General features: G+C 55.0%; 1 protein-coding gene across 4 annotated transcripts in view; it reads right to left on the bottom strand.

Annotated features, from left to right (window-relative positions):
* Positions 1 to 81: 81 nt before the first annotated feature.
* Positions 82 to 18,779, bottom strand: part of Arap1 (ArfGAP with RhoGAP domain, ankyrin repeat and PH domain 1) — a 59,714-nt gene continuing 41,016 nt past the window's right edge. The window contains exons 13-35 of one of the 4 annotated variants that reach the window (XM_013354361.2): positions 18,119 to 18,204; positions 16,691 to 16,873; positions 15,430 to 15,604; positions 14,263 to 14,397; positions 12,003 to 12,138; positions 11,677 to 11,779; positions 10,658 to 10,853; positions 10,344 to 10,395; positions 10,069 to 10,232; positions 9,774 to 9,986; positions 9,399 to 9,504; positions 8,867 to 9,014; positions 8,695 to 8,781; positions 8,544 to 8,612; positions 8,255 to 8,372; positions 7,025 to 7,138; positions 6,726 to 6,871; positions 6,189 to 6,221; positions 3,490 to 3,572; positions 2,507 to 2,557; positions 2,352 to 2,415; positions 998 to 1,147; positions 88 to 732 (exon numbers count right to left, since the gene is read on the bottom strand). In XM_013354361.2, the coding sequence (XP_013209815.1) occupies positions 715 to 732; positions 998 to 1,147; positions 2,352 to 2,415; positions 2,507 to 2,557; positions 3,490 to 3,572; positions 6,189 to 6,221; positions 6,726 to 6,871; positions 7,025 to 7,138; positions 8,255 to 8,372; positions 8,544 to 8,612; positions 8,695 to 8,781; positions 8,867 to 9,014; positions 9,399 to 9,504; positions 9,774 to 9,986; positions 10,069 to 10,232; positions 10,344 to 10,395; positions 10,658 to 10,853; positions 11,677 to 11,779; positions 12,003 to 12,138; positions 14,263 to 14,397; positions 15,430 to 15,604; positions 16,691 to 16,873; positions 18,119 to 18,204 (2,630 nt within the window). In that variant the 3' untranslated portion in view covers positions 88 to 714. Of the gene's footprint in view, positions 768 to 997; positions 1,148 to 2,351; positions 2,416 to 2,506; positions 2,558 to 3,489; positions 3,573 to 4,275; positions 6,222 to 6,725; positions 6,872 to 7,024; positions 7,139 to 8,254; positions 8,373 to 8,543; positions 8,613 to 8,694; positions 8,782 to 8,866; positions 9,015 to 9,398; positions 9,505 to 9,773; positions 9,987 to 10,068; positions 10,233 to 10,343; positions 10,396 to 10,657; positions 10,854 to 11,676; positions 11,780 to 12,002; positions 12,139 to 14,262; positions 14,398 to 15,429; positions 15,605 to 16,690; positions 16,874 to 18,118; positions 18,205 to 18,779 lie in introns of those variants that run through there. The other 3 variants (XM_013354362.2, XM_026790108.1, XM_026790107.1) reach the window with 3 other exon arrangements.

Below are 18,779 nucleotides of genomic sequence, written 5' to 3'. Positions count from 1 at the left end.
CAGGCTCCGGGCTCCAGAGCGCCAGCACTGACCTCAACACGCAGAGGGCAGAACTCAGGCTCCGGGCTCCAGAGCGCCAGCACTGACCTCTAGCTTCACAACCAGCTGTGCCCTTAGCCCAAGATGCCAACCCCCCAGACGACTGCAGGCCCTAGCACCACAGTGTAAAATATACAGATATATTTATATTATCAAAAAGTATCCGAAGTCGGGGAGGGGTAGCAGACAGCCACAGCCCGGGCCTCCCTGCAGCATACACCAGAAGTGGGCTGACATCCCCAAGTCCAGCTTTCAGCCTGTAAAGCTTCCCAAGAGCTCCCTCCCAGACTCCTAGGAGTTCCTTCAGAGTAGCAGCCTATGGAAAGGGGATAGGCTCCCTCCCAGGTGAGCTCCCTCCCTGCAGGACCCCAAGCCCTCCAGCCCCTCTGGCAGCGCTCCTGATTTCCGCCCATCTCTCCAACCCCACAAACTCAAGGAGAGTGACCCTGGGTAAGCAAGCCAGGCCAGGAGCATTGCATGACTGGAGAGCAGGGGAGGGGAGTGGAGAGCAGGGGAGGGCCCCTCCCCTCCCAGGAAAATCTCATTGCCAGCCCCGTGAAGGAGCCTGTGCTGCAGTCAGGATGCTGGGATGTAGGTGTGGCTTCCCCGTGCATGCAGAGCACCAAGGTGTCTCAACAGGAAGGCTTCCAGGAGGCAGTGCCGGTGTTCCAGAGCTCAGACAGGACGGAGGAGCTGCAGGGAGCGGAGAAGCCCAGTTCCTATAAGTGCTTAGTGACAGTAGAGTCAATGCAGAAACGTTAGCAGCTGGGGTTCCCAGGGCCAGACAGAGGGGGGCCCAGAAACCTAGGGAAGGGACTAGAGGAGCTCTGAGAGAAATTGGGGAAGTGAAGGCAGGTACCCAACCAGGTATCCCCTCCCTCCTGCCCCCACCACTCCCCCCTCCCGCCCCAGAGGGCCCACAGGGCCCACAGGGCTCACAGGGCCCAGAGGCACTTACAGAGAGGGGATCGGCGGTGAAGGCCGCCACACTCCGGCGCATCTCATTTTCACTGCCACGCAGAGGGATCAGCGATACACTGCCCATCCGGACCTCGGGCACTGCCCGGGACACTCTAGAAGGCTCTGAGGGCCATACCAGGCCTTCGTGCTAGAGAACAGTCAGGAAGGGAGTGCTAAGGTCTGGGCCACATCTCAGTTTGCAGGCTCAGCTCCTGATCCACCCACCCTTCTCGGGAAAGCCTCCAGCTAGGATCTGAGCTGGTGCCCTCAGCTTTGACTGAGGCTGAGGAGAAGCGGCTGTTTGCAGATGACCAGATCCCAGCACAAACCAGTCAGCCAGATTACTCAACGACTCCCATGCCTGGATCCACAAACCTCCCGAAGAATGAAGCATCAAGAAAATCATTTCCCCCAGAAGATACTGTCCGTGCCTCCCCTTCTCACCAACCAAGAACTGCAGAAACCACTGTTTCCATTTAAGCTTTGACTATCAGGAAGCTCCCAGTTAAAATAATATAACTGCAGAGAAAGAATTCAGCCCAGAGCCCTGGTAGTTTTGAATCTCTTCTCCCTAAACAGTTCTGAACTCTGCTGAGCATCTGTTCTAACTCATCTGTTTCAGCCTAAGCAGCCTCTGGCCTTGCTCTGGCTCAGGGGTGGTCCCCCAACCCCTGCAGCGTGGGTGTGGCCCTTCAGGCTCTGCCCCCTGCACGCAGGTGCTGAGGGAGCTTACTCCTACACAACCACTCTAACTCACTGAAACTCGAGGTCTAGTACAGCCTCCTGAGTGTGGTCTCAAAGCTCTTACAATCTGCTGCTGACCGATGCAGGCCAACCTCTGGCATGCCTGGCTTCTCCCCTTGCAAGTGTTGAATATGGTCGTTTGAGTGAGAATGGGCTCATAGCAAATGCTTGGTCCCCAGTTGGTGGAACTGTTTGGGATTAGGAGGTGTGGCTTTGCTGGAGGAGGTGTGTCACTGCGGGAGAGGTTTTTAAGTTTCAAAAGTCTACGCCATTTCCAGTTAGCTTGCTCTCTTGCTCGCTCTCTCTCCCTGACTTCTGCTTATGCATGAGGTATAAGGTCTCGGCTACCACACCAACACCATGGCTGCCTGATGCTGCCATGCTCCCCACCACAGCAATCAGAGACTCTAACCCTGTGGAACTGTGAGGTCCCCAAACTAATGCTTTCTTTCTTATCTTTTTTACCCATAGGCCTTTAGATATGCTCTTTCCTCTGCCTGCCCTTAAGCCACTCTTCTCTGTGTCCAGAGACCTAGTTCCTATGACGCCATCTCTGCTGCTGGCACTCTTCCTGGTGCAGCCTCTAGAGGAGACCCTGCACCCAGTACCTGTACAGAGAGGAAGGTGGCAAACCACTCCCGGAGTTCCATCTGCGTGTCACAGCAGAGGTACCTGTGGAAGGCACAGGTCGGGTTACTGCCCAGAGCCAGCCCCGTCTCCTGCCCACCTCCCAGCCCAGCCTCAGAACGGGGCCCTGGCTCACCACTGTTGCTTCTCGTGCTTCTCCGTCTCATGCACCACTGTGAAGCCCCAGCTGCAAAGAAGAACCAGAGAAGCTGTCACTTGACACTTGCCAAAACAGCCTGGGCAGAGCTGAGGCAGAGCAGAGGCTTCCCCTAGCATAGCACACTGAGGCCACTGCCCCTCATCTCTCCCGACCCCAACCTTGGGCCTGAGATGAGGATGCTGTGTGCCTAGCATGGTGGAGATACTGAGTTCAACCCTCAGCACCAAAAACCAAAAAACCACCCAACCGTACTGATGCCTGCCCAAGCTTACTCAAGAGCCAGAGTCAACCAGGCACGGCCAACAGATGAGGAGAAAGTTAGAAAACCAAGTCACATGACGACAGTGCCTACCAGCCACAGTGGCATGCATCACTTTTTGACTTACTGAAACAATATACTCGGGGTTGGAGAGACACCTGCTGTAAGCATAAAACCTTGCAATCACATAAAAAGATGGATATGACTATGGGTGTCTGTAACCCCAGCACTGGGGGGCAGAGACAGGCAGGTGGATACCCAAAGCACACTGACCGGCCAGCCTAGCCCAGATGCTGAGCTTCAGTGAGACCCTGTCTCAAGGCAATGATGCAGAGAGGGAGGGAGGCGGACACTCCAAGTCCTGCTCTGGCGTCCACGTGAGCATGCGTGGGTAAATGCAGCCAGGGGCTCAGTGGCAGCATCGCACACACATAAGCCTACCCCAAGATACCTCATACACTCATTCTCAACAAAGCGGACCAGCGATTCTCAAACATGAACGGGCACTGTTACCCGAACATCTGAGGAGACACTGAGTCCTGGGCCCTATTCACAGAACCCCAAACCTGACAATCTGTGCTTCTGTGGTGTGTCCAGGAGATGCTACTGGCCAAGAAGAGCCCGAGTATAGAACTATACCACCCATAAAGCTTAACCCCAGCTCTGCCTCCTACTGGTCCTAGCCACAGGCCTGGCTTACCAGGTAGGTGGCCGCAGTTTCTTCTTTACACCCAGGTAGACTCTGAGGCTCTTGACTGGCCACTCCCTCTCAGGCCGGTGACTCTGGGAGGACACTTCATCAGTCAGGGGGGTACAGTGGGGAGTGGCTCTTCTGCCAGCAAACTGCCCTCCCCCACCCCCAGCACCCAGGCTGTCCAGGAAGCTTTCTCACGAAAGCCCTTCCTGTTCATTGTCCAGCCACAGCCGCCACTCTCTGCAGCAGCATCAGACAGTCAACCCTCAGTCCTCAAGGTAGCGTTCCCACTGGGAGGGCCAGGGTGATGACTCCCAGCCCCTACTGCCTGGCTTGTAGCAGAGGCCGGACACCGCCACCAGCTGGACAGCAATCTGAATGCCCTCCTCCACCTCCTCCACAACACTTGGAAGCAGGTTACTCTCCCTCCCTGCCCACAGAGGCTCCAGGGTTGACCGTGTGAATTGAAGCTTGGGGACCAGCAATCGCTAGCACTTTGGCCCCATCAGAAGGCCAGTGTCTCAAGCTGAAGCTTAATGGCTGTTCTGTATGATAGGCCAGAGGGAGGAATTCCCAGTGGTCTGAGACAGGAAGCAAAAGACCCATACACCAGGGTGGGGAACCAGATTACTGAAACACTTGCCTGGGCCCCACCTTTGCATATATGGGTCTGTGCTTGGAAGAAGCAGGCTGGCTCAAAGGCAGAGGGAAGGGGATAGGAACAGTGACCTTCTGCTTGAAGGTCAATGACCTTCCTCCTGTTCTGGGAGCCCTCTGCTTAGAGTCCTCCCTGAATCAGGCACCCCTGCAGCCAGCAGGGCATCAGGAAGGGCAGTAGGGGAAGATAATGCAACTGGGGCTCCAAAACTGAGCCATCCCCACCTGGGTCCCATCATTGCTCCCAGCTGTCCCCAGGCATGGCTCCTCTGCAGGAGAGAGAATGATCTGGCTAGGAACCAGAGGGGCCTTCTGTGTCACCTCAGGGATATGGCTAGAGCCCCTGTATGATCCAGGGCCTCAGGAAGGAGAGCACCTCACTCAACAATCACAACATCTCCCAAAGATCCCGGAACACACCTGGCTACAGCTGTGGGGTGGACAAGGAAGCTAAGGCTGTGGTAGAAAGCGGGATATGGGCGGAACGCAGGGAGGAAGACCTGCTCCCCAACAAGCAGAGACGAAACTGAGACACTGAAAAAGTCAGCTTGAGCACTAGGAGGCAGGAGGAATGGAGTGCACAGCAGCCCCGGGCAGAGCAGGAGGTCCACAGCCCCCTCATCTGGAAACACATACTTCAGGCTGAGAGAGTAGGAGGCAGAGGCACCAAGACACTTGCACTTCCAAGCAGCTCTGGGTTCTGGCTCTGCTGATGTCCACGGTCATGGGCAAGGAATAAAATTTATGCTCATGGTACCTCACGCTGGTGCCATGATTTTTCTAGAATATGCCTTTCTCACGTGCTCCAGGGTCTAGACAACAGAAGGTCTTGGGGTGGGGACTGAGAGGCCACAGAGTCTGCTGTACCCTAATTTCCAATAGTCTGTCCTGTGGCCCCATGAACCAACTGACGTCAGCATCACCAGCACTTCAGTGGCCTTGCCACATGGGCTGGTTCTGCCAGGCAGAGGTCCTGCAGTGCTGACCGCCTCCCGGCCATACCCTGGAACTCTCCTGGCCCCTCTCTCCATGCCAAGAGATCAACAGCTGCCTTTCCAGGTGTCTCAGCACCCTCACTCCCCTCCTACCCACATGATGGCTTCACTCTGCTCCGCCAGACTAAGGAAGCACCTCTAGGATGGCCAGGGGAGATAACGTCTTAGAACCATGCTGGACTGACTGCGGGAGTGAACAGGCTCAGAAGTGAATGAGAGACCCGTGAGGAGGAGAAGACAAACAGAGGTGCTTGCTGGGCGTCGTGAGCAGAGGGACAATGTGCAAAGACACAGAGAGTAGACACTACACCAAATGATGGATCCTCCACGACAGCAAATCTGCTCTCATGCCCTCAGGGGATGCAAGGGACTGGAAAGGGCTGGAGACTGCTGAAATCGCTGCAGGACCTCAGGCTAGAATACCATGCTTGGCATCGCACCTCCTCCTTCCTTCCACATAACCATCCACACTCCGTGTGCCCTAAAGCACAGGTGCTACCCACAGGGTACCACGGAAAGTAGATTCTCAGCTGAACCCGAGCTAGGGGCAACCCCCAAGCAGAAATTACAGGCTGGGCAGCCTCGAGAGGAAAGTGGAGGGCCCTTGTGGGTGGCCAAAGAAAGCTGGGCCACTAACTAGGGAGGCTGGGTGGACACATCCTCCCGATGAAGAATGTTCTGCTTTGGCACCTCAGGGTCAGCAGTGTCAATGGCATCAGACAGCTGCAGCCCTTTGGGTTTGGAAGGGGGGCAGCTCTGAGAGCAGTGGAGCAAGTGAAACCATTTTAATCCAAACTTGGGTCTCTCTCTATTGCTGGCTCCAAAATGTCTTCTCTGTGTACTATGGAAAATTCTAGTATCACACCAACTAGAGACCCTATCTTGGAGAAAAGCTCTTAGTTTGGGGCTAGGAGTGAAAGGCCAGTGACCACTGGTAAGAGGACAGGAAACCATGCTTGGGGAGAACTGGGAGCCCTGACCGTCCCTAAGCTCCACCCGGCTTGCCTGGGCCCAGGTGGTGTAAGGCAAGGCAGCTGGCCCACAGCTACTCACGGTCTCGGGGACCCCACTCCACGGCCTTTGGCTCTGTTTGATAGAGGAGCAGGGTTATGAAGGGCATCAGCCCAGTCTAGAGCCAGGACAGATTATGTAGGTAGTGCAAAGGGAAAGGGGAGGGGGTACAGGCAGGGCGTGTGTGTGTGTGTGTGTGTGTGTGTGTGTAAGATGGTGGTCCCAAGGGATCTGGTCTAGGACAACACCTGGCACGTGTGTAGAGTAGGTCAGAGGGCTGTGTCCTAGGAAGAGGCAAAGTACACACGGCCACAGCTTGGGACTGCTGTCACGGAACATATGCTTGTTAGAGCTGTGACAAACCACGGACACAGTATGGGAGCATGTGTATGATGTCATGGCAATCTCACTCACTCCCAGGCCTCAGGGGGCCACAGCAGAAGACACAGCTATTGTCAGCATTGTGTTGCCGAGACCCTCAGATGGGGACTGCACTCTTGGAGACCATGAGTGCCAATGTAATGTTTGCACATGGTGTCTGAGCACATACAAGACACAAGTGTCCATCACAGGGCTTACCCGAACCTCCTTATAGAGTCGCAGGCAGCTGCTGTTGAGAATGAAGTAGCGATCGTGGAAGCCACCTGAGGGCAGCCCCAGACCCAGGAGGCTTCTGTCTTCCCGGAACTTCATCATGCCGTGCTTGGTGTCTCCCACACGGCTGGCTAGGGGAGGACTGGAGTGGGCATGGGCTATCCTACCCCCCACCAACCTCAGGGCCCCACGTCATGTCCCAGCCTCCATGAGAGTCCCCCAGTTCCCCCCGTGGGCATCAGGTCCTACCCTGTCCACCCTACATCCCCTACGGTCCTACTTACCCAGATACAACAGCATGGCCTCCATGGACTGGTGCTTCTTCACCACCAGGTGGCTGTCAATGCCCAGCCCATGCACAATGGGCAGCACCTTCTCCGCAAAGTATAATGGGCGCTCTGCGGAGAAGCCACACCATTGCCACTGGATCCACACGGTATAAAACCACCAAGGGCAAGCACACGAGCACACGTCACCTACATGCCTTCCCCTCCACCAGCATCATAACATACCATAGTTATGATCACCCTTTCCGGAAGCCAGCTTCTGGCTTGTGACACCTAGCTACAACCAAAACCAAGCCTGTACTGTTTCTCGCCCATGTGTCCCCAACAAACACTGCCCCTGCCCAGACCAAAAGTACTCCAGTTCCTTCCACCCTTGCAGGTTAAATCTGGTACGTCCCTCTGCACTGTCCCACGGTCTGGCTTCTACGGCCTCCAGCGTGTCTCCCAGTCTAGTAGCAAGCCACGTCTCCTCAAAGCCCTGTCACTAACCATCAGATGGCTCTGCCTCACCCTCAGGGCCTGAGTGGCTGCTTCCACCTTCAGTCCACCCTGTGTTTCCTCATCTCTTGGAGAGCTCAGCTCAGTGCTAGAGCTGTGCACTATCTGGGAGCCCTTGCTCTTCCTCACAGCAGGCTCAGGGACTCCACAGCCACTGGTCCTGCCATAGGCTCATCAGACAGCCTGAGACTTCCCTTTAGTCAGCTAACACCATGGTGGTTGTCTGTTTCTGGGAATGATCACATTATTGGCATTTCCATCCTTACCAGACTGACCCCTGTGAGCAGAGGAACCATGGACTATTGCCTGGCTCCTGAGCAGATGCGTACGTCAGCAACAGTTCCACCTCTCGTCCCAACACCACTCCCTTCACCACAAAAGGCTTCAGTCAGCCCACTCACACCACAGACAGGCTTTCCCAGGATACAATCACTACCACCACCTTCTTCACCCCGAGAGTAGTATCACCCTACAATCCTATTGTCCTACAGCAACACCATTCTGACACATGGGAGAGCATCATCACGACCGGCACCACCTGCCCCTCCCCGTCCACCATCAGCTCCAGCACAGCCACCACCTGGACCTGCTAGCTGCCATCACCACCAGCATGGAAACCACAAAGGTCATTAGGGTGTCAGCAAAAAGTGTCATCCAAATCCTCTGGGTCCCAGACTGTAGGGGGCAGGAGGAATGAAGGCTGGGCTGAGGCCATCCATGGTCACTCACCTGCCTCCTCCTTCTCGTTGACCTCGAAGCAGGTCCAGTAGTCCTTTTCCCTGATGCTCACACTGCGCCGGTCTAGGATCTCCAGGACAAGCTCCTCTGCTGTCATGGATGCTGGGATCTGCAGCCACCCAAGAGATCAGCCAGGCCCAAATGCGTCACCACAATCTCCTGTGATTTAGGCCCCAAACCCACTCCTCCCTGGGTCCACTGAGCCCCAAGATGCACAGAGGCAGTATTTGGGGGTTCTCATACATCTCAGAGTGGCTCAGCCTGGCCCAACAGCCCCTACCTTGACGTGCTGTTCAGTCTCCTCCTTCCTCTCCTCCAGGTACACAGTACAGATGAAGTCACCCGCATGCTGCAGGAGAGATGGGGCTCAGCGAGAGGCCTGGGGAGCAATGCCAGCAGCCAGCACAACCAACCCAAACCCTGGCCTCAACCTGGGTCCCACTGGCAGTGCCTGCTACTCGCATCTTCACAATGGCAGTGACTTCCTCCCTCTGCTTCCTCAGCTCCTCCTCGTCCACCTGGGAAGGGCCAGAAGGTCAGTGCCATCGGAGAGGCTTAGCCTTGCCCATCTTTCCCTAGCCCCGAGCCCCGACTGGGACGCACACTGAACACCACCACATAGTGGTTGATGAGGTCTTCCACCACCTTGCCGGCTTTGTAGTCTTGCCCGTCTGTCTGGAAGAGCGTGGGCCCAAATACAATGGCCAGGTTGTGTGTGTTCATTTGGTTTGTGTCTGAGAAACATTGTACACTGGAAGGAGAACGAAGATGAGCTAGGATCGAGGAGCCTGCCACCCACCTTCCCCATTCCCGTCAGGCCCAAAAAGACAGAATGGACCCCAATTAAGGAGTGAAGGGATGTATCTCAGGTGCTGGCAAGGTATAGAGAGGGCAGGGAAGTGAGGGCATTTGGCCTTAGTAACCTGGCCCCAAACTGGCAAAAAAAAAAAAAAAACAACCTCATAACCTCTATCCTGTAGGAAATAAACTGAGATACACCATCCAAGATCAGGACAGTCATTGGCTGGTCCCTAGGCCCACCTGCTTGCCCACCTGAGGGCAGTCGGCCAGGAAGAGAGTACAAGAATTTTCTCCACCCGTCCACCCAGAGCCTCACACTGACATGGCCTCTCACCAGTACAGATGGCTGACCAGGGCCTTCACAGTCGCCCGGTTGACAGGAGGCAGATGCACCAAGAGCTCTCGGTACCTGGAGATCTTTTCCTCCTCATCCTCGATCTCTGGGTGGGGGGAGATGGACTGGGTTAGAAACTGGTCCCCAAAGCCCCCTCCCAGCAGCTTTGCTTCTCATGATGGTGATAGCACTCCCAGGCACCTAGCAGGGACTGGGACGTCTCTGCCCTCCACCTCTAAGCAACCCCATCTCTGTAGCGTGACTAGAGGCAGAGAAGCAGAGTAGGCAGAGGAGCTGGGGCCAGCCCTGTCCAGAGTATGATGGGGATATCCTGACGTAGGGTGGACAAGGCTGAATACAGGCTGCAGGACCCACCAGAGGCCTCCAGCCAGGCCAGGCGCTGTGCACGAGTGAAGAGCCCATCAGGCAGGTCCCTCAGGAAGCGTTTGAGTGCAGAGGAGACGTCATCCACGTGCTGCTCGCCTTCTTTGAGGTGCACAGAGCGAGCGTCCTGCCTCAGGCTCTCCAGGAGTCTCTGGGTCTTAGAGGTCTGACCGCACTTGCGATAGATACCCTCTGAGGTCAAGCCTGGGGAGGGAGTTACACCGCTCTTTTTAGAGGGTTCCTAGGCACTGGGGGCTGGGCATCACCAGAGGAGGGGAGTGCTCACCACACTGTGTGATGTAGTCCACACAGCGGTACACGATCACTGGGATGTCTGAGTCCCCAAGCTGTTGCTCTGACAGTGTGTCTCCCAAGCTGGCTGCTGCTTTCTGGATGGCTCCAAGCCAACCCATGAAGTCCAGCCTCCGCTCACCCTGGATGTACAGTGTCCTGGACCAGAGACAGTCACTGTCCCACCTATGTGTCCCTGTGTCCCGCCTCTACCCAGGCCATTGGACTGCTTCAGGCTTCTCCAGGCCCCTCAGGGAAACTAGGGCTCACCTCCTCCGCTCCACAAGCACCAAAACTTGGTTCTCGCTGTCTCCTTGGATAGCTGGGGGCGGCGGGGACAGTCAAAGTGAGGCCCAGGCTTTGTTTATGACTCCCAAACTGCTCCCTCATGAGGCCCTCTGGGATCTCACCCTTGGGTCCCACCCACCAACCTAAAGGGTTACTCAGATGTTCTCCAAGGACAGGAGAGGATATTGGAGGGCAGGCTGGGTCATCTGGCCTCAGGCCAGAATAGAATTCAGACTTCTAGACAAGGGCTGGGGCAAGGGGCCCTAGAAATTGGGGGGCAAGGTTAATACACATACAAAGCTCCTGCAATCTCCGGAGCTGCAGTGGCTCTTCCCAGGGCCCCTCAGGGAAGACAGCCCGGAGTTCAGAGCCAGCCAAGGCGAACCAGCCTTCCTGAGCCTGCTGGAGGCTCAGGCCAGCTTTGTAGGGTAGGCGCCCAAGCCGCTCAAAGTCCCGGGCTAGCAGGTCCTCAGCCAGGGGAGGCACGAATGCCTAGTTGAGGAGACAGTGGGGAGAGACAAAGTCAACACCACATAGCCTTCTGGAGAAAGCCAGGCTCCTCGGCCTCTTTCCCATCCAGCCACTTCCTTTCCTCCTCCCGAAGGCAGAACCTAGCACAGTGACAGACTTTGGTATCATGTACCCATTTGGATGTATCCTTCTCTTGGGATGACCCTTCTCTGGGTTTCCACAGTGCCCACACACTCGGGCATCTGCTACACCACTGGCTATGCTACTGTGTCTGCCCCACTCCCATGGAAACAGACGACCCAAGACTGATACACCCGGGTCCTCAGGGCTCTGGGCTCTGATCCTCGGAAGGCACAGAGAACTCATCAATGAGCTAATGAGGGGAGCTGGAGAGATGGATCAGTGGTCAAGAGCATTGCCTGCTCTTCCAAAGGTCCTGAGTTCAATTCCCAGTAACCACATGGTGGCTCACAACCATCTGTAAAGAGGTCTGGTGCCCTCTTCTGGCCTTCAGGCATACACACAGACAGAATATTGTATAATAAATAAATAAGTATTTAAAAAAATGAGCTAATGAGGGATGGAGAGGTACGTGGCTCTCGTCTCTAAGGCAGATCTCCCCTCTGTAGCCTCCTTGCCTTTCCCGCTAGTCTGAGTGCACGGCTAAGAGACTAAGAGGCTAAGTGCACCATCCATGCTACGATGGCCCGTGCCTTGCCCTTCATGGGTACCAGAGGGCTGCAACCTATGCTTCCCTTCACCTGAGACCTGTCCTGAGTCTGCCCCATCAGAACTGGGTCCCACCCTGTCTCTATCACACACCTGCCCGCTCACCCAGGCCCACCTTGGCAATGCACTTGACCCATTCATGAGCCAGCTCTGCATTCTCCAGTCCAAACAGGTACAGCCGCTCTCCCTCTGTGTATACCTCAAAGGTGTGCTCGAAGCTGCAAACAACCAGTATTCACCCTTCTACTCCTCTGCTCCCTGGCCTCCCGAGAGGTGGGCACACAGCCCTGGCTGCGGTCTCATGAGATAAGGCCAATGCTTTCCAGTCCTGTGTGTGGCCCTAAGAAGGCCCTGTTCTCTGGGCCAATGTCCCTGCCTCCCCAACCAGAAGCTGAACTTCATGGACACTAGCAGTTTGTGGTTGTGGCCAGGGATGCTCACCCGTGGGTGTCCAGAGGGGAAACTGCCAGGCACACAATCTCACCGGCCCGGATCTCCCCATTGGGTGTCACTGCCCGTTCGTTCTCGTAGTAACTCAGGACCCCGTCACTAAGGACACACCAGCGCCGGCTGAACTCTGGGAAGAAGTTTGGTAGAGGACCGTGAAGAAGTCCCCAGCTCTGCTGATTCACTCCTGCCTTTTTCCTGGATCCCTATCCCTCCCCACCTATAGACTCTCCATCCAAGCGCACACTTCCCTGAGGGTTCCCCAGCGGCAGCCCTCTGCACCGAACCCCCACCGCTCTCCCCTTTAACCTCTCCATGAACTTTTGGCCTCTATCTTGGAGGTCAAGAGTAGTAGAGTCTTGATCCTACTTCCGTTCAGATGTTAGATCCCGTGCTGCCCCCAATCCTTGGCCACTCCTAGTTTCCGTCCACCTTGCTCCCTCTACCCATAGTGCCAATGGCATAGGAAGTCTTGGGACCCACCCCATGCCCACTCTTCTTTGCCAGATGCATACCTCATTCTATAGTCTGTCTCCTCCTACGATGGCTCTGAGGATGCACAAAATCCCCAAAGGGCAGAGAAATGGGAACTGAAACCATGAAGGTAAGAGAAGGAACAGAACATCCAAGCCAGGAGGCTTCAGTAGCTTTCGGCACTAGCCTCACCGTGGCTCAGCACTTCCTGGCACCCAAGGTGAAAAGGATGCCTCAGGGGGTTACATGAATGACATCAGCAGGCAGAGGGAAATGGATCAGGAGCAGCTCAGTGTTACACTGTCTGGGAATCAGAGTGGTGCCGAGAGAGGCTGTCCCTCATCCCGTCTGTGTGACCCAACACTGCCTTCTGAGGTCCATGTGCCCCAAGCCCGTCCACAGAAGCAGCCGGCCCTTCTGTGGTCTCCTCCACTCTGAAGATATATGTCCTTGGGTACTCAGGCTGCAATAGGTACCATGTATACAAAGATACACAAGGAAGGACAACTGAGCCGGGTGTGATGGCTCTGTCTATAATTTAGCCGCATGGAAGGCTGAGACAGGGAGCTTGAGCCTACAGGTTCAAGGCCCCAGTTCTGGGAAGCACAGAGACTTGTAAAGAAGAGGGGAAAAAGTCTAAAAATCACAAGGAACAGTAAGAAGAAAAAACAGGATTGAGGGTGATGTGCAACACAGCATGAAGTAGCTGGGGATCACAGGAGATCCCTGCAGATGTGACATTTGAAGGGAAACTTGGGGCAGAGAGGTGGGTATAAATCTGGCCTGTGTGACAAAGCAAGGACATGACAGGGCCAGGGCAGAACCAGCAGGGGATCTGTGCTGTGAGAGGGTGGCAGCTGACAGTGGCTCTCGGAGGTGTGTAAAGACTGGGTGTTGTACTTGGAGTCAGGGAATAAATGAAAGGCAGCTGAGATCTGAGAGGGACAGTACTCAAGTCCTCAAACTGCCTTCCATTCATATCTGGAATAAGCCAGATGCCCAGCCCAAGACCTCACCCAACAGGGGCTTCATCCAGACTTCAGGCTTGAGGAAACAGCAGGGCCACACCCAGCCCCAACCCCAACCAGTCCGCTTCTCAAGCACCTGCTGTAACCAAGAGACTTTCCAGGCAGTTCTGCCAGAGTGTTGTGGAATAGTATTTTAAGACATGTTACATTTGTTTATGCTGTGGAACATTTGTTTAATGATGCAAAGATGTGTTGCATTTGTTTAACTCTGTGAAGCTGTGATTCTTTGTCTGGATAAAACACCTGATTGGGCTAATAAAGAGCTGAACGGCCAATAGGAAGGAAAAAAATAGGTGAGGCTGGCAGGTAGAGAGAATAAATGGGAGGAGAAATCTGGAATTAAGGAGAACAAGCGAGAGAAGGAGGAGAAATCAAGGGTTCAGCCACCTAACTAAAGAGCAAGTCAGTTTAGAAGAAGTAAGAAAGGGAATACAGAAATAAAGAAAGGTAAAGCCCAGATGCAAAAGATAGGCAGGAAAATTTAAGTTAAAAAAAAAATGGTTAGAAATAAGCCTAGCTAAGGCTGGGCATTTGTAAGAAATAAGCCAAGCTAAGTCCAGGCATTTGTAAGTAATAAGCCTCTGTGTGTTTATTGGGAGCTGGGTGAAGGACCCCCCAAAAGAGTAAGAGAAAAACAATCACACCAGAGTCCACTTGGTAACCTTAGCCCACCAGCAGAGTCAGTCCTAGCGTCCTGGCCCTGCAGCCAGGCTAACACACCATGGCACGGGCGGGTACGGCGCAGCGCTCACCTTCCCGGGCACGGCGGTCCTGTAGAGGCTTGCCAGCAGAAGCAGTTTTGTACAGGAAGCCACTGTGGCTCACAGTTGGCAGGATCACGGAGTAGTGCTTTTCCAAGGGCTTCACTGAGTCCAGCCGAGGGACCTCTTTGGAGCACAAGAAAGAACAGTGGTGGTCAAGCTGAGTGTCCAGGAGGTGTCTGGTCACAGTCCTGCTTCCTCAGCTCCCTACCAGCACCTCAGGATCCTAGTGCCACCTCCATGTCCGCCTCTGCCCACAAGCAGGAATCTGACTCCATTCTCAGGGCCCAGCTCAAGTCCGTCCCTTTCAGGAAGCTTCACTGACTCCAAAGCCCACCCCACACTCCCTGTTGGAGACATAGAGCCAAACATACTGGAATGAGGGGGCTTTGGGCCAACACAATAATATTCCCTGAAGAGAGGTTTGTCCAGACAACATAAAGGCCAGTGAAATAGCCTGGCCCTAGTGACGAGCACTGGGGGTCATGTTCCCTAGCCCAGTCCAGCTGGGTGGTCTCTTGCACCTCCCCGGACACCTGGGCTCTTTCCAGCCTAGCATGCCCCACCCACAAGTGGCCCAAAGCCCAGAGCCCCAGACACTGAGCCCCACCCTCAGCCTTAGGATGCTGCCCCAGGAAACCAGGTCTGGGCCACAACCAACCCCTCTTCACGCCCCCCCCCCCCGCAAGAATGGGAGCCAAATGGGACCTAACCCAGGACTGGATGGAACTCCACCCAGACTGAGCAGACAGACCACACGGCTGCTGGGTAGGACACGCACACAGCAACACAGACCCACCGCCCACACACAAACCCCAAAGCCTTAACACTCCCAGGTGAGCGCAAAGAATCTAGGCAGTTCCAAGGTTCATCCTGGAACAGACACCCGTATGGACCCACACTGTAAGTCAGGACAGAGCACACAGATAAAAGTCCCAGAGATACTGATGCAAAAGGACATTCACAGAAAACATAAGTATCCACCGACACATAAACCCCAAACACACCCGAAGTACCATGCTGCTGCCCCAGGGACCACCACAGGAGCTTCAATCATAGCTTGGGAGTGCCCTGCAAATCTCAGTTTCTGTTGTCACTCCTGTGCACCTCTCTACAATGCCAGACCCTCAGCAGAAGACAGAGCCACTGGCCACTCACCTGTGCTCTGGTTATTCCGTAGAAACTCCATCTGCAGTGTCTGTCCAGCCTGCTCAGCAAGAGCCAGGGGTGTGGGAGATGCTGGGTCCCCTGAGAAGCAGCTGACCCCAGCCCCACAGCCCAGGAGTGCCTGGGTCTCAGCCAGGTCAGTGGTAGTAACTGCAGCACACAGGGCCTAGAGGAGAGGGGAAGGTCAGTCCGAGCTAGGGTGGGAGGGAGGTGGAGGGGTAGGGATGGGAGCTTGCAAGAAGGGAGGAGGAAAGAGGAAGGAGTCATCCAAATCTGAGTAGACCATCCCCAGATTGAAAGAGGCCAGGGCCTAGGGAAGCCAGAAGAAAAGAAAAGAAAGGACTAGGAGTCAGAAGAAGAGGAGAAGGCCAGCTAGAGAGGCTGGGCTACCCGGCTGAGGCTGGGGTCCTAGCCCAGGGCCTCACCCTGCTGCAAGTCAGGCTGCAAGGAGCCCCTGGAGGATCTCAGGCTCTCTCTGTCCTGCAGCGGGGGCAGAGGGCGGGGCTAAGGATTGTAGCTAATTCCTCCCACATTGCATTCCTCACTGCCTGCCCGGCCCTCCGGACCAATGGGAGCCACCACCCTTCTGGCTTGTAGGCCAGACTGGGCTGGGCTGAACTGGGGGCCGGACGCCTAGGTTTTAGGGAGGTGTAGGCCTAGCTTCCACAGAGCTCTGGGAGCTAGACTTGGCCTGCCAGGGTAGGACTGAGAGGAAGAGCTAAAGCCACCCATGCGTCACAAATGCCACCCGCTGCCTCCAAGCGAGCTGTCCCCCCTCTCAGGCTGAACCACATCATGGTCCAAGACTTGGTTCCCAATTTTCTGGGGTCTGGGGCCCATATGGGGCCTCATCTAGAATGGGGTGTGGATGGGGTGGGTCAGAGAAGGCCAGCTGTTTTTCATGAGCCTGACAGGAAATAGCATCCCCATCGCGTTCACTCCTTTTGGCAGGATTCTGAAGGAACAGGACAGGGTGCGGGGCACAGAGGAGTCAGGAGGAGACAGCCAGATGCGGAAGACATGGCACTGGGCCAAGAACCAAGCCTGACTCCTCCCTGCATTGTCCTGGCTTTCCTTAGGCAGGGCCTGCTGCCCTCTGGGCCTCAGTTTCCCCATATGTTCACAACCCTCCAAGCTAACGGAAGAGATGGGCTGAGATAGAGGGATGGGGACAAAGAAAGGAATAGGTTCAGGGTCCCTGACAACGCAGGGACAAGGAGGCTCAAGAATCCCAGAGGCTTGGTGTGCTGACCTTGTCCAGCTCCTCCTGGTTGCCGAAGAGTGGGTGGTAGCGACGGTACTTGCCCTCTCTGTACTTGGCCTCCAGATGGTACCGTCTGGCAGCAGGGCCACTGCTGGGCTTCAGGGCCTCACTAGGGGGCACGTTGGCGGCCCAGAAGTGGTTCCCAGGGCCATTGCCCAGCTGAATGAAGAGCTGTGGGTGTGGGCAAGAGGTGAGAGGCAGCTGGACGAGAGGCCCTGAGATCAGGCCACACGCCCATCTTCCCCAAGGGGAGGGGACTCAGGAGCAGCAAGGTCTGCTGGTGGCCGCGGCCTCTGCTCAGATTGTCTTGGACAGTCTAATAGGTGAAGGTGTGAGGCCTGGGCTCTGGGAGCCTTGCTGTTGTCTCAACCAGCCCCACAGCTGGAGCTCTGCATTCTCGCGGCTGTCCCCATGAGGGGATGGTGTCTAACCTGTCAGCCTAGGGTAGGTGGGGACGGGTCTATCTGCCCCTGACATTCCTCTCTGGATGAGAGAGGGTGGCGGTTTCTAGGAGGTGAAGGGGACAGCATTGGGGGGGCAGGATCATTTCCCCCTCTGTTCCATAGTCACCCTATCACAGGTATTTTCTGGACTCCCAAGTCCACTTGTTCAGAGTGCTGATCACTCTCTGCCACTATGGACCTGATTGGGTTTGGTTTTGTTTTTTTTCTCTGAGCCTCGGTCTCCTCGTTGTATCCTGGATATTCTAATCCTAACTCAGGGCTACCCTGAAAGACACACTCTGTTAAAAAAAAGCAACATTCTCTACATTGGTATGCCAAACATAAAGAAGGGTACATGAAATTGAAACTTAGCAGTAAGGCCCCGGGTGGCAGGTTCCTGGGTCTAGCCTCCTGCTACAGGTTCCCCATAACAACTATCACACACACAGGTGTGTAGGTATATAAACGCATAGGTATAAATACATGTCCACATGTGAGCCTCAAATCGTGCATCATGTACATGCTCTGCACATGCATTCAGGAGCAGGGAGAGCTCGGGCGTGCTGAGGGGTGTGCACGGGGTGGAGAGGAGCAGGCTGGGTAGTCAACCTGCAGTAGTTGGGTAACCTTAGGCACATTACAGCCCAACCCAGGGCTTCAGTCTCCACATCAGGACAACAGCTGAACTATATCAGGGGTCAGCGATTCTCTAAAAGGTCAAATAATAAGTTGTTTGGGTTTTATGAAACATACACCATCTCTGTCAAATCTTTTTTTACAACCCTTTAAAACTGTAAAAACATTCTTCGTACAGTGGCCAGTTTGCTAATTTTGCCAAAAATAGGTTCTTCCAAAATCCCCACCCAAGGTCCCCTGGCTCACTGGGACGGGGAATGGCAGCTGAGAGGGGAAACCCCAAGCAGGGGTGACAAGCAGGGGTGACAAGCAGGGGTGACGAGCAGGGCATGCTCACCTGGATGAGAGTTTCTGTCCACACCTTCCTGTCCATCTTCAGGCTCCGCACCTTAGACACGCCAGCACCTAGACCACGGTGTTCCCCTGCGATGACCAGACAGTTCATTGGGTAAACCCTTCCCATGAGCACTCAGCCACCCACAGTGCTCCTCGAGCAGGCTTGGAGCTAGTCTGCAACTCCATTTGGCACAGCACAGTGGGCCATCCGGCCACTTTCCCACCAACTGACTGCTTCTCTATGCCATCAGCTGTTCTAGTCATAGACATGAACACCTATCTGCTCCCCTGACATCCCCAATTTCCTGCCTCCCTACGTGGCCACACCTTCCTGTCATACAAGTCTCAGTTGACATGTCACCTCCTCAGAGATGTCCCAAACAAATGGCACCTTCTCTTCCCACTTCTGGCAATTCCAATACTTTATTGGCTCCTGTGTTTTCTGCCCTTCCTGTTACAATGCAACTGCATATAAACAGGATCCTGATCTGGCTTCAGGTTTCTGTCCTCAGTGCCCAGAACAAACCCACACTGCCTGGCTCAAGCCCTGGCCCTGCATTCATGCTCCATCTTCCACAGAGAACCACGTCCACCAGAGTCAGCTTGTATCAGCTCCATCATCTTCCACAGAGAACCACGTCCACCAGAGTCAGCCTGTATCA

Source organism: Microtus ochrogaster, unplaced genomic scaffold (assembly GCF_000317375.1).
Source record: "Microtus ochrogaster isolate Prairie Vole_2 unplaced genomic scaffold, MicOch1.0 UNK41, whole genome shotgun sequence".
NCBI classification, from domain to species: domain Eukaryota; kingdom Metazoa; phylum Chordata; class Mammalia; order Rodentia; family Cricetidae; genus Microtus; species Microtus ochrogaster.
Note: the sequence above shows the minus strand (reverse complement) of the source record. Positions and strands in the feature narration are given on the sequence as shown.